Source organism: Chanos chanos, chromosome 3 (assembly GCF_902362185.1).
Source record: "Chanos chanos chromosome 3, fChaCha1.1, whole genome shotgun sequence".
Taxonomy (NCBI): Eukaryota; Metazoa; Chordata; class Actinopteri; order Gonorynchiformes; family Chanidae; genus Chanos; species Chanos chanos.
The window spans coordinates 43,923,285-43,937,341 of record NC_044497.1 but is presented as its reverse complement, the minus strand read 5'-3'; the positions used below and the strand labels follow the sequence as shown (position 1 = coordinate 43,937,341).

At 41.0% G+C, this 14,057-nt stretch overlaps 1 protein-coding gene across 2 annotated transcripts; it reads right to left on the bottom strand.

Annotated features, from left to right (window-relative positions):
* On the bottom strand, positions 1–9,280 carry ark2ca (arkadia (RNF111) C-terminal like ring finger ubiquitin ligase 2Ca). Of its 2 annotated transcripts, none has more exons than XM_030769949.1 (8): positions 9,220–9,280; positions 2,340–2,561; positions 2,095–2,227; positions 1,766–1,889; positions 1,428–1,532; positions 1,151–1,246; positions 554–657; positions 1–118 (listed from the first exon to the last, which is right to left on the bottom strand). In XM_030769949.1, the coding sequence occupies exons 1-8, from the start codon at positions 9,278–9,280 to the stop codon at positions 1–3; spliced, it is 963 nt and encodes a 320-aa protein (XP_030625809.1). The 2 variants fall into 2 exon arrangements, with proteins under 2 accessions (XP_030625809.1, XP_030625808.1); XM_030769948.1 differs by having other exon boundaries at positions 2,095–2,233; positions 2,343–2,561.
* Positions 9,281–14,057: the final 4,777 nt, after the last annotated feature.

Genomic DNA, 14,057 nt, shown 5'->3' with positions numbered 1-14,057 from the left:
TCAGCTGTCTGGCGTGAGCTGTGTCTGGATGTCCACACGACAGATAGGACATTTCCTACTGGTGGCCAACCACTGATCCACGCATGCTTGGTGGAAGAGATGCATGCAGGGTAGTCTCCTGGAGAGAGGAAATGAGAGAGAGAGAGAGAGAGAGAGAGAGAGAGAGAGAGAGAGAGAGAGAGAGAGAGAGAGATGCTGTAAATTATTGTACTGATAAGAAGGATTCATAACACTGGGTGGCTGTAGTTCAGTGTTGTGTATTGTACAGTAGGTACAGTCTACAGACTTGCACATTGTGTTCAGTACTATGTTCTTATGTTGTGTATTGCACAGCAGGTACAGTCTACAAACTTGTACACTGTATTCAGTACTATATTGTTTTATTGTGTGTACTCAGCAGGCTGAAGTTTAAAGAACAGACCGTACTAATTTTAACTGTGAACCTGAAGTCATGCAGCTGATGACACATGTCTTAGTGCCAGTTTCAGGACTTGATGGTTCCTTTTCAATAGATCTACCATATGAGGTTCCTGAATTGGGTGTAGTGTGTTACCTGACATCCTCTCCATCCTCTAACATAGAGAGGCAGATGGTACATTTCTCATCAACATCTGATTCCTCCTCATCTTCACACAACTTCAGCTCCAGTGGCTTCCTCTACACACACATAAACACACCAGGGTGTGACTTAGGATTCGGGGATGTATATATTTAGACAGTCAGAGTTCAAAGTGTGGTGTTATTGTCTGTCAAATACTTCTATTTTGAACGGGGGGAAAAAGTTTACATTTTTAAATGTTCCCTTTCTGTTTACGCTTTTCTTTGTGGACCATCGTTACCAGTTTCACATTTTTATTCACTGTCTGCGGATGGATGATTGATGCATTTGGGGAAAAAAAGATCTCAACTTTATATACTTAAATTCTTACAGCAAAAGGGAAACCAGTGTTTGAAACTGTCAGCGTTAATGGAATACATCTAACCCCCATTTATAAAATTTACTTTACTTCATGTACTTGAAACAAACATGTAAGTGCCTTAGGCCGTGGACATTACAACTTGGTATATATGAGAGACTGTGTGTGTGTGTGTGTGTGTGTGTGTGTGTGTGTGTGTGTGTGTGTGTGTGTGTGTGTGTGTGACTATGCACCTTCTTGTATTTGTGTGGGAATGTGAATCTCTCAATGGTGGTCTGTATGGCTCCACGACTCACACTCCCCAACCGATCCTCCAACTGCAGCAGCTCCTGACAAACACACACAGCACAGCTCAGTTTGTGTGTGTGTGTGTGTGTGTGTGTGAGTGGGTGAGTGAGTGAGTGAGTGAGAGAGAGAGAGAGAGAGGGAGAGAGAGAGGGAGAGAGAGAGGGAGAGAGAGCAAGTGTAGATGTGTATCTGTGCTAATCATTTGAAAATGTGTGTGTTTACCTCATAACTCTCTCGTACAGCAGTAGCATGGCGGTTTGGGCTCAGGCTTTGTAAGGCCAGCAGATGGAGCTGAGGGTATGGATAGTTTCTGATCTCATGGACCACCTACAGAGATATACACACATATACACACATAGATTATTACACGCACACACACACACACACACACACGCACATGTACACATACATATACAAGCACACGCGCACGAGCACACACACACAAAAGTAATCGCACAAGTAACTTCTGGTCTCACACCTACAAATATGAATGTGTATACATTAGAAAACACTTACACACCAGAGCTAACTATGCAGTATAGCACTGTGCTCGTGCTTACCACTTGTGTGGAGGAGGTGTTTCTGGGAAAGTGATGCATTCTGGGAGACGCCAGGTAGTGCTGGTATGGCTGAATTTGTTGCAGTGGATACTGATGAGACAACCCAGCATCCACACTTAGATCCCTACACACACACACACACACACACACATACATTAGACATGCAAACATGGGGAAAACGTAACGTGTAATAAATTTATAACTTTATACTGAATTTTGGGAAAATGTTTTGTTTGATTAGATTTGCGTCTAACTGAGAAACCATGCTTCTTTGAACTTTAACAAGTAACTTATTTGTATGTGTAGGGCTACCCGCGGGTATAACTCACCAATCAGTGCCCTCTGCAAGGTATCTGGGCTGTTGTGTGATTGGCTGAGGAACGTGCAGGGGTGGGGTATATTCATATCCTGGACGTAAACGATGTGTATTCATGGGTACACGGTCTTGCGTGCGTCTGATAGACACAGACATACACACACATATACATAAAAGAACATCAATATCAGTATAAAGGGAATTTACTGTTGCTTAATGCGTAAACAGGAAATTTCTGGTGTATTAATTGTCGCTATTGTTGGGCGAGGTGTCTGTACCTGCGCTGATGCAATAGCTGCTGCTGGATGAGGTATTGCTGCTGTAAGGCCTGAGGTAGGAAAGAGGGTGGGACTTCCTGGTACTGGGGCGGAGCTAGGGGAGGGGGCGGGAACTCGGCAGGGATGGGTGCTGCTGTGGCAGCTAAGTGAAAATGGCGGCAGGAGGTAGCATGGCTATGCTGGTGCCTGCTGAAGTGTGCTCCTATAGGAAGAAAAAAACAACCATCACAAGACAGTGTAAATCAGCTTAGCCTATCAGAGTGAAGATGCAGTCAAAACTAATAAGACCAACAAGTACATATATTTATACAGACAGACAGACAGAGAGGGAGAGGGAGAGAAAGAGAGAGAGAGAGAGAGAGAGAGAGAGAGAGCGAGAGAGAGAGAGAGAGAGAGAGGGAAGGAGGGAGGGAGGACTGTAGTCTAAAATTCTAAATCGTTCAGGCTGCCCGTAAACTATAGATTGTGGCTGTGTGTAGGATTACTTGTGAAGTTCTCCTAAGCATGTTTCATAGTAATTGTAAGAAAACCCTAAACTTAAGTAGCAGTGATGGGGTAAACCCATTATTTCAAAGCTTTGGCTTTGATTCCTGAACATGATGGGTCTCTGCTGATTAAAAAGTACTTAGCCCTGAGAATGTTCTAGAGTCATGTGACCTCTGATGGACAGACAGGGTGAAGTAATGGACACAAGTAAATGTTTTAATTGATCCGACAGGTTGGTACAATCAGACAGTTCTCAAAATCATTCTTAAAACTGATTATTTGAAATGGGGTACTTGAATTTGAATCTTCTGTTTCTGCACACATACAACATTTAGACTACACTGTTTGCTCAGGCTAAATTGTCAGCTTTACTTTGGTGGCAGCTTAGGCTTATTCCCTGTGGGGGAAAACTGATTGGACCTAATTGCAAAGGGTGTGCATTACTAGCATTAGCTTCTTTGGGCGGGTTGAGTTGATTCAGCAGGAAGACACAGTTGAAAACACTCCTGGACACCAAAAATAAGATGGACAGATGGAGGCATTGGGGGATGGGTGTTATAGAAGAGACATGGTGGTAAAGGAGGGGGAGAGAGGGAGAGAGAGAGACAGGGGGAGGTGGAATAGTGTGGCAGCTGCTTCTTGATTTCTGTTTCAGTCCCTCAGCTGTCTAAGAAGAGGAGACACCAAGACTGCACACACACACACACACACACACACACAGTAATCCATACCTACCTTACAATGTTTAGTCAGTAAGGGGCACATTGTGTATGAGTTTGTGACTGTGACTGAATGGCACATACAGTACAGTATAACATACCTAAACATACTTAGAGCTGAATTTTGATATCATCCAGGTTGGTTAGAAATTAAATTCTTCAGCTGCATGTTTCGGGTAATTCGGCTTACTGAACTCAGATTTATATCCATAATTCAATGTCCAATGAAAGAAAAAAGATTTTTAAAAAGTAATTTCTCTTATCTGTTTTCACAGTGTATTACATCAGCAACCTGATGAAGAGTTCCGCCTTGAGAACAAGTGCATGCTTGTGTGCGGCCTCTGGTCGCTTGCTGTGATCGTATAGCGGTTAGTACTCTGCGTTGTGGCCGCAGCAACCCCAGTTCAAATCTGGGTCATGGCAGGGATGTTCCCTGGCGTGGCACTGAGGCAGAACTTCCGGGGGCAGCCGTGAGGCTGGCTTAGGACCAAAGGGTCACCGGTCCAATCCCATGGACCAGAAAGAAAAATGTGGGCGGAGGGGGTGAATGAACAGCTGAAGTGCCCTTGAGCAAGGCACCTAACCCCCAACTGCTCCCTGGGCACCGTGGCTGTGGCTGCCTGTTGCTCCAGGCGTGTGTGTGCTCACTGCCCCTAGTGTGTGTGTGTGTATTTATTGCTATCTCAGATGGGTTAAAATGCATTGTGGGACAAATATAAATCCTCAGTTTTATACAGCAACAGACAGGACAGCTTTCTAAACCTTTCATTACAGCTTAGCTGTACGACTCTTTAAGATTAAATTTAGAGCTGTCAGCTCCTTGGTCAGAGATAAAGACAGAATAAGAAAAGTATAAAGGACAGGGTTCTTTGGTGATGATCTTATGGCTAAGGTGGGAGTGTTAATTGTGTTTTTTTTTTCTTTTTTTTACTCTGAACACCACAGTTAAAATGCTTTAGAGAATGCTATCTCAGGATGTGATGGATGCCAGTGTAAATCATAGGATAACACAGAGCAAAACTAGACTGCCAACATGAGGAAAACTGCACAAAAAGGCTCCTCTCTTTAGAGGGCCCTTACAGCAGGTCTGCTTCTCTTAGTACAGAAATGGATTTGCGAGCTGTTTTGACCAAACTATTCACTGTAAATGTCTTATTCGTTCCTTGTTCACATGATGAAGGTTCTGGGGTTGAAAAAAAACCTCATTTGATTATTTCATTTTATAATGTTTATATAAAAAGCAATAAAAACCAATATTCAATACTCATTTCAAATAGTCCTGACCTATTGGGGTTTTTTTTTTGTTCAATGGAAAAGAAAACTGCACTATCTGGCAATACCTGTGACAATTACTTTTTCACTTCAACTTCCTCTTGAAGTTCTCAATTTTAAGAAATCACCGCAATCACTGTACTTTTATAACAGCTTCTACAGGGGGCAGCTGCTGATCTAATAATGTAATTTATATTTTTATGTCAAGCAATTGTCGAATGGAAACAGCTAGCATCCATTTAAAAATACTTATTCAAAGTATCGAGAAAGTACTCAATTACTTTTTAATCAAGTCAGCAGATGATTTACTGCAGTCAGTTATTTCAAAATACCCAGTTTCTAAGGAAACAATTTTACACAAGCATCGTTCTTTAAGTAGACTTAAAGCTACAGATGTACGGGACGGTGCTGTAGCTGTTGGACGCTGTCACAGGTCGAGGGAAGAGAGATCTGAATAATCGAGTGGGCAGGTTACATGAGGTCAAATTGAGTCGTTTTTTTTGGTTTCTTTTTTTACTCATCCTGCCAATTATGTTCGTGTGAACAAGTGTGAGCAAACATTTTGGAACTGGGCCCAGAGAGCGTTGTTTCAGTGAGAAGTAATAAGATAAGATTTCCACTGGGAAACGGGACAGACTAACTATCTGGAAGTCTCTGATTGAATCAAAAAGCACTGGGTACCAGGATACACTGCTTTATCTGCTGTCACAGGAAATAGATTGTGGTGGTGATTTGACAGAACGCAATCATTTATTTTGACATTTTACTGGAATCTTCTCTTGCAGGCCTGCCAAGGATAGTGATATGTAACTCTAAACAGATGAAATTAGATGTCAAAGCAGCTTATGACTGAAAGCAGCTTAAACATTTTCAGCTCACAAATTTAACAGAGCTAGTTCTACAGCCCCTTCAAAGGTCCCCTTTAACTGATGACTAGCTTTTGGTCATTTTTATTCATTTACTTACAGTAATAATTCACTTGTCAGCAGTAGAGAGTATATAACTCTGTTCAGTTCATTTTTCAACCTGACTGATGACTGCTAGTCGAAAGTGACATTGTGCCAGGATGTGGTCTAAGTTTGGCTGCATTGTGCCAGTGGAGAGTGTGTTATTCACCCATTTTGCAATGACATGTTCCCAAAATCCAAGTCTCCTCATGAGAACATTTTGACTCCCTTTGTGCACAATATGATAGACCTTAGGGTAGCTAAAGAAGGAGAGGGAGAGAGAGAGAGATGGAGAGAGAGAGAGAGAGACAGACAGAGAGACAATACTAGAAAACTAGACGCTAAAATGAAAATGAGATATGTGTGGGTCTGAGAGGAAGTGACTATGTCTATGTTGGTGATAATACATTTCCCAGCAGCACTGGGGAAAGAGCCTACATTTCCCAGTTCAGCGAGTGGGGGACTGGAGAAATGAGTTGGTTGACAGGGCCTGAGAGGCCAAAGAGTGGGAGGCGGAAGGAAGACACATGGAGTTCAGCAAGAAGCACACTGAGGGTTAAGGGAAAAAAACTAGAGTCTTTATTGGAAAATATTAGTATGAATGGAACTGTGCGATCAGAATAATAATAATAATAATCATCGTAATTCCATGCAAATAAAGAGCAAAGGCAAGCCCAACCATGCTCCATAGGATTAACACAACAGAAGCAGCATCCAATGGGTAGAATGTGTTTGGCTACAACACAAGTCAGTACAGCGAGACGTCTCTACACAAAGATACATTGGAGTTTGCTGTTCAAAGTCAAAAAAAATAAATAAATAAAATAATAATAATAATAAAAATTCAAATAAATTAATAAATAAATAAACATGGTCATGCATCAGAGGCTAATACAAGAACAGAATGCAAAGAACCACAACCAAAGAAATAAAGACATTTTGATTCTAGGAGGGTTTTCTACTGCAGAGCAGTTACTAGTGATCCCTGTAAAGTGGATGGCATTCTGACTGAAGGAGCGCTAACACGCTAGGAACACTAGCGCTATGGCTCGCAGTCACAGACATGCTAACTTTGGTGTAGCAGTGACAACATCCAAATGAATGGGGAGGTCAATACAGTGATCAAGCACAGTGTGCCACCGGGACGTACAGCATTTCAACCCAAAAATGCTAAAAACATTCAGACCTTCTTTATATGATACATGAGAAGGTTCAGAGGCACTTAGTGTTAAGCAGCCAAAAAATGTTGAGTTAATTTTACATAACACTACATGAAAGCTGACTTTATGAAGTCAACTGATATAGACTAGTAAACGGTGCATACTGACCCTGGAATTAACACTGAAAACAATGCTGATATGCAAGCTGTGTTGAGCAAGCATGGTTGTTCTTTCTAACTATGACAGTTGTCAACTGACTGCCTTGCTGTAGCAAGGGTTCTGACATGGCTTTGACATTAGTGACTTCACCATTCAGAGGCTTTGTAAAATGATCTTATATAGTAAACTATATTTAACATATAATAGCAACTTAGATTACTCTACCAGTTTAAGTTTCAGAAATACAAGAAATGTTGAGCTTTTGGCTACTTACACACAATTATGATCTAGGCAGGAAACTATGTGATTTACAAACCTGCCAAATAGCAACTTCATTATTTATTATTATTCGACATGAATAAAATAGCAGTATAGGTCAACTTATTCACGAAACATTTGTTTAAGTAAGACAGAATTGTTTTCAGCGTTTTGGACAAAGCCTTCAGAGTCACCAAGGGCAACTGTAGTTAAAATGGAGCCCTGTGTCTTTGCACTCTCTGTTTCAACACCATGATGATAGTGTTACATGTTGACCATCATGCTCAAATCAATTCTCGCCGGGCACTGTGCATGCTTCTGCCCAGTCAGGGCACAAATTAGGTTTGGGGGAGGATTCGATCAAGCATGGCTGTGATCGAAACCAGACAAATGCATCCACCTCACAGAAATTTACAGCAAAAAATGTCAAATCTATTCACACCAAATGGGACATTCACAATGACAGTTGTAATAACTAATGCTACAATGGGTTATTTAAATAAGAGTAACAATGACTGTTTAAACAGAGAGACAGAGACTTCTACAGAAAGAGATAGAAAGAGAGAGTGTGTTATTCTGCAGTCTGTTACACAGAAGGATATCAGAAGATGAGTGATAACTCTTTTTTTTAATTTTTAATGCCAAATGTCGTCTTCGGATGAAAAGAGATAATGAGGAAGAAGGGGTCACAATACAGCTAGATGCAGGACAGGCAGAGGGGTAGCGCGCGGCGGCGGCTGATGATCGTTAACTACACAATGGAGGGGGAACAAGAGGTCTGAGAGATGCGCAATGTAGAGGCAGCCTCCAGACTATGGAAGAGGAGAGAGAAAAAAAATAAAAGAAACAGAAATACAGGCATAATGAAATCACTGGTGCTACGGTATGACTGTAAAATGTACGTCATAAAATTATTATTACATAATCAGCACAGATCTTCGCTGTGGATTTATTGCTGGGATTTTAAATAAAACATGTTGGGTTGGTTATGGAGGCAGTCTTAAATGCGGCCATTTCCACTAACGGTTTGGTTGAGTGTGCGTATAAATTATTTAACGTCAACCGCAAATAACGTCTTCGGTTTGTTGGATTTATCTTCAAACAGATAACAAACGTACGGCACTAACGCCAGGGACTACAAACGGGTTCATATGGGGATATTTTGGAGGGTGTCTCGCCACTGCAGCGATGAACTAGCGTTTAGCTGAATATAAAAACGTATTAAATTATTCATCATCCTTTGGCCATTGGCATTTGGACACAGAAATTACGGCACATACTAGTCAAATAAAATCACTTATTACCAACACACAGGCAGGGATTCACACCAATGAGATAAAGCCGTGGAGCAGAACCCGTGAAAAGGAAGGGTTCTTTATTGTGGAGAAAGCCACTCGACACAAAAGATCAGGACCGACTCATGGTGACTATCTGTAAAGCCATTTCCATTATCTTCTTCAACTCAAATTACAGGCCGTGTGTGTTTCACTTGAAAAGCCCAATTTACGCCTGCATGCAAATATTTTTGTTCAAAGGGCGAAAAATAAGTCCAGAACAATTAGAGCAAATGACACTATCTCAGCACACATAGAAACGACAGCTGTAACATCACCAGTGCAGTATTTCATGTTAGCTGCAACACTTTCAAGTTAAACAGAGCGGCGTACGGTCTTGGGTTATTTGTTTATATTTATGTATTTGTTCTGGTAATGGCATCTAAACGCATCAGATTACTGGCTAGCGAGGTGGCATGCTAGCTCCGTGTATGTGTAAGCTATATGCGTGCGACATTAGCTCAGCGTCTGTGTGTATGTGTATGTGAGTGTGAAAGAGACTGCGGAGAAAAAAAATAACTATACCTCTGTTTCTTACTGAGCCAAATACGGGAAGAACCAGATATCCGACATGAACTAATACCATTCTGCCTCCTTTGTCGCTGCACTGTTAGCCCATGGGCGCTCCTCTATCCCCAATACAAAACTATTCAAATGCACACCACACAACAGCTGCCTCCCACACAAAGACATGGACATCCAATCAAACTGCAGCCAAAGACACAAGTAGCCAATCAATACAAAGATAAAAACAGAGCAAGCCAATCAGTGTGTACACAAAGATATGTTCAGCCAATCAATACACACACCCTAACTAGCCGTAGCTTTAGCTACAGCCAATTAAAGCTCAGGGCTCCGTTTACTGCACTCTACATGAAGCCAATCAAATAGACAGACAGGCAGCAAAGTCTTTTGTGAATTATCTTGGGGGAAGGGGGTGCCATTCTGCGCGTGCGTGGAATAACGTCAGCGTAAGCAGAAGATGATCTGCGTTATAACGAATGACGTCAGTGATGTGTGTAAAGAATTAATAAACAGTAAAAATACTACCACTCTACTGATGTAACTGAATGAATGTTGTAATGGAATGATCAATATCATTACGCAGTGCCCTTGGTTAAGGGCTATGCAGTGTTTGTTGGTATTCAATATTACGCAAAATGTTGAATACATCCGGTTTTTGTGATGTTTGACAGCTAAAGCAGTTGAGGTTAAAATGATTGTGTGCGTTCTAAGATGGTTAGAAGATTTCACCTGTGGCTTAGATTTTTTCCCCCCAACACTGGCAATGTTAGTGATGGAGAGATTGAAAGGTAGGGGTGGGGGTGGGGTATGAGTATGGGACAAGCAGCCCCATATGTCAATCTCAAACCCATCCCCCGATAAGCGGGCACACACACACACACACAGGGGTCTGAGCTCTGATAATCTCAGCCCCTTCTGTTCATTCTTTCTACTGAACACACTTGGCAGTCCCCTCTGCCTGCCTCTCTCAGCACACCAACAAAATTTAAAAAATTTAACCTTTTAATAACCAAATTGTTCACAGGCCCTGACATCACCACACATATCTGTTCAAAATCCTGATGTTCTCTTAAATTCTGAATTCATCTTTGTTTTCAACAGACGGAATTACATGCACCAAGACGAGAAACACATACCTTTGACAATGACAAACATCAGCAGGTATTCTAGAGTTTAAAAAGAATCCATACATATTCTGATGTTTAAAGACATTCCTGTGAAACACTAGAGCCTCCACTGATTTTGAGTTCAAGACATTCTAATGACTGTAGTGCATGCTTCCGTCCACTGGATGCCAGAGTTCTTCCTGAATAAAATACCATCTTATCAGAAACCCTACCTGTTAAAAGCTGCGGAAACATATTACAATTATGCAAGATTACACAGTACTACTATTTAATTTATCAATTAAATTCAAAAAGTATAAGAATTTTCAGGAATTAATACTACATGTGAACAGTCCAGGTAAGAATGAGTTTGCTGCAGGTACTGTTTTGGTTAAATATATATTGATATGTCAAATCTTTCAAGCACTGGGACAATCAGTTGATCTAACATAATACTGAATTGTCTTATGTTTATACTGTCATTAAATAGTAAAACCTTGAAAAGTATGCCATGTCAAGCTGCATGGCTAATTCACACTCACACACATTAGCATACAGCTGACAGGCAGTGCGTATGCGAGACAGGGGGAGCTCTCCACTCTTTGTCCTGGCGGTAATCTGGCCCTGTCGTGGCAGCTGTCTACCCCTGAACTCTGACCTTTCCCCTGAGTGCCTGAGGTGATGGGCTGCTTTCCCATGTGGGGGGTGAACCAAGTGACGTTGAGTGTACTTCTGCACAGAGGGAAGATGTCTAGACAGTGCACCTAATGTCTTTACAAAAGGAACACGTGCTCCTTAAACATGCGCACACACACACGCACACAGAATAATGCAAGATTTTATTATTATGTAAATCATTGAGGCATACTGTGAAAAAAAAAGAAAACAGAAAGACAGACACTGGCACTCTTTAAATAACTATTTATTTTAAAATATTTTCCTTTTATACTATGTACTCACTTCAATGAAGGACTTGCAGAAGCCAAAAATATTAACACTCATTCAGTTAAATAAAAATACTGACAAAAAAAAAAAAAAAACTGGAGTAGAAATGAAAATGAAAACAAAATGAAAGATGGTTGAATAAGTGAGAGAAGAGCTCAAACTGCAGTAGGTCCTGACATACTTTGAGTGCAGCCATGCTGGGCATTCCCTGTCTTTTTCTCCTCTCCTGAAGAGTCATTATTGCTGCAAACGGGTTTTTCTCAGATGAGACAACAGCGAAGAGGACGACTTGACCGATGGCTTTCCATCTGTTGGGTTTTAGTGCTAATGTCCAGTGCCCAGTCCAGACCGCGAGAATCAGGTAAGTTGACCTCCGTGACACCATAGCTAAAACATTATGTTGTGTAACAGTTATCGTGTTAAAACATAGTGATAATTTGTCTCTCAGTACCTTGTACGTTTTGCTGTTGTGAAAAGAAAACTACCACGTGGTCTAATTACATCCAGGGCTTGGCTCTGTGTTTACTTGTGATGAATGTGAAACTGCAAACACATGAGCAGTCTTTCCTGAAATGGCATCTCTTGCAATTCAGCAATATCTATGTGCACTTAGTTCTGCAGGAACATACTCCTGTATTTGGTTCTATAAATCCTGATCTCTAAATCAGACGCTTTAGTATAGATCAGTATTTACGTATAGTGAGCGTTAGCTGACTCAGATAGTGTGATTGATAAATTAGTAAATGCTGTAAATTCACTGACAGATGTAGTGTTTCATTAATGGACTGAGTAATTGTAAGATCAGACTCCATGCCAACCATTAGACCATTTCCCCTGTTCCCTCTTTAAAGACCAGAGAGGAAAGGGCACTGGTCAGAAATGTTGTAACAGTTCTAGTTTATACTCTACAGTAGTTCTCATTGGCCCTCTGAGCAAATGGATCTTAAAAATGTTACTGCTTGAACATGTTCAGGTCACTTCAGATCACCTTTAAAGGAAATATTGACCAATATTCTAATCTGTTCACCATCAACTCCATAGATAGAGGATAGTTCTAGAAACGTTGGCATGAAAAGCACATTAAAATCTCTGCCTCGCATACTTCCATTGTTTCCACGCACAAGGAAGCTAACTGTTAGAATCTTCAAACTGACATGTTATAGCAAACGGATCAAATCCATATCTATGGTTATTTAAAGGTAAAAACATGATGGTGAAAAGATGGAAACCTGGTGATTCTTTCCATTAAAGGGCCATGGGTCAGTCAGAAATGAGTGAGCAGTGTGTGACAGTGCTGTCTGCAGACTGTCTGACATTCTTTCACTTTAGCTTGCCTCTATCTGCACGCACTCCACTATTTCCCTTGATCAGGAACCAGTCAAATGTTGTGGAGATCATGATGTGACCGGGTCTGAGGGGCAAGGTCCAATGAAATGAGAGTGGGGGTTGGTCTGGACAGAACAGGGAGGGCAAAGCTTTGTTGAAGTCTCTCGCAGTCAAACTGTCTGCCAGTGTCCTGGTCCGCTTTTGTCTTGACTGCTATTTTATTCTTGGGGTGAGAGGTCAAATAAAAGAAGATTCAAACATAATGGAGTTCACATTCAGGTGGTGTGCGTTCTTCACACACACAAAAACACACACTCTCAGTGTTCAGACATTTGGTAGCTGTGTGAGAAAAAGCGACTGGGAAAAAAAAAAGGAAAAAAAAAAAAAAAGCTGGTAACCAAAAATGTCAAAAGACTGAAATGATTTCACAATAGGACTACATTTTATATATAAATAAAAGATCCACAAATGACAATATAATAATGAACTGTTTTCTAAACAAAATTAATTAAATGCAGTATTGTTATGTCAATACACGATTGTAGATATATGAATAATCAGAATTGAGTTTGGGCTAGTGTGAGGTGACCACAGGAGACAGAGGCAGTCAAAGAAGGTGTTAGTAAATGCTTCATATTCTGTCTCCAAAAACATAAATCAAATAAAAATCATATATGTCTTCAGTTCATAAATTCTGATTATCAAAATAACCTTTACGAGTTTGTCATGCTTTGATGATGCTATTATTTTTTTTTCTTTTTTTTTTTGGATAAGTTTCATTGGGAGAAAGCAGGAGGGTTCCCTATCTGCATGACAACACTCCCAATGCAGTAACATGTAAAACATGCTCCGAAACAGCGGGTGACAGTGGACAGACAGACAGACAGACAGGCAGGCCGACAGACAGACACAGACACAGTGTAGTTGTGAAAGTGCACTGTGTGGGGTGAGAAACACACACTCAAAGGCTCTTCACACGCAGCAGCAGAAAATATATTTGATAGCGAACGCCTCTGTGTCTCGCTCATACAGTCAAACACTGTATTATACAGAGCCAGGGAAATATTGCTATATTCACTGAAAACCTGCACATTTTGAACCTTGCTTTTGAAGCAGCTTAATAGGAAGTTGGAAAAAAAAAACAAAAAAAAAAAAACAGCACTCTGACACAGGAAGAGAGAGAGGGGGTTAGACCAGCAAGTCACACCTGAGGCAGGTACAGCAGGTATCAGTGTCAGTGTACTTTTGTGTGTGTGTGTGTGTGTGTGTGTGTGCGTGCATATGACTGGCCGAGCAGTTCCAACGTACATCCAAATGAAGCAAAATCTGAGGGATTACTTGGTTCATTTTTTGAAAAATATTTTGTACTACAGTATACACTGTCATCTCTGTCACCAGTTATCCTTAGGAAGACAGATTCTCCTTTCTACATTCATGTGGTGTGTGTCCATGTGTGTGTCT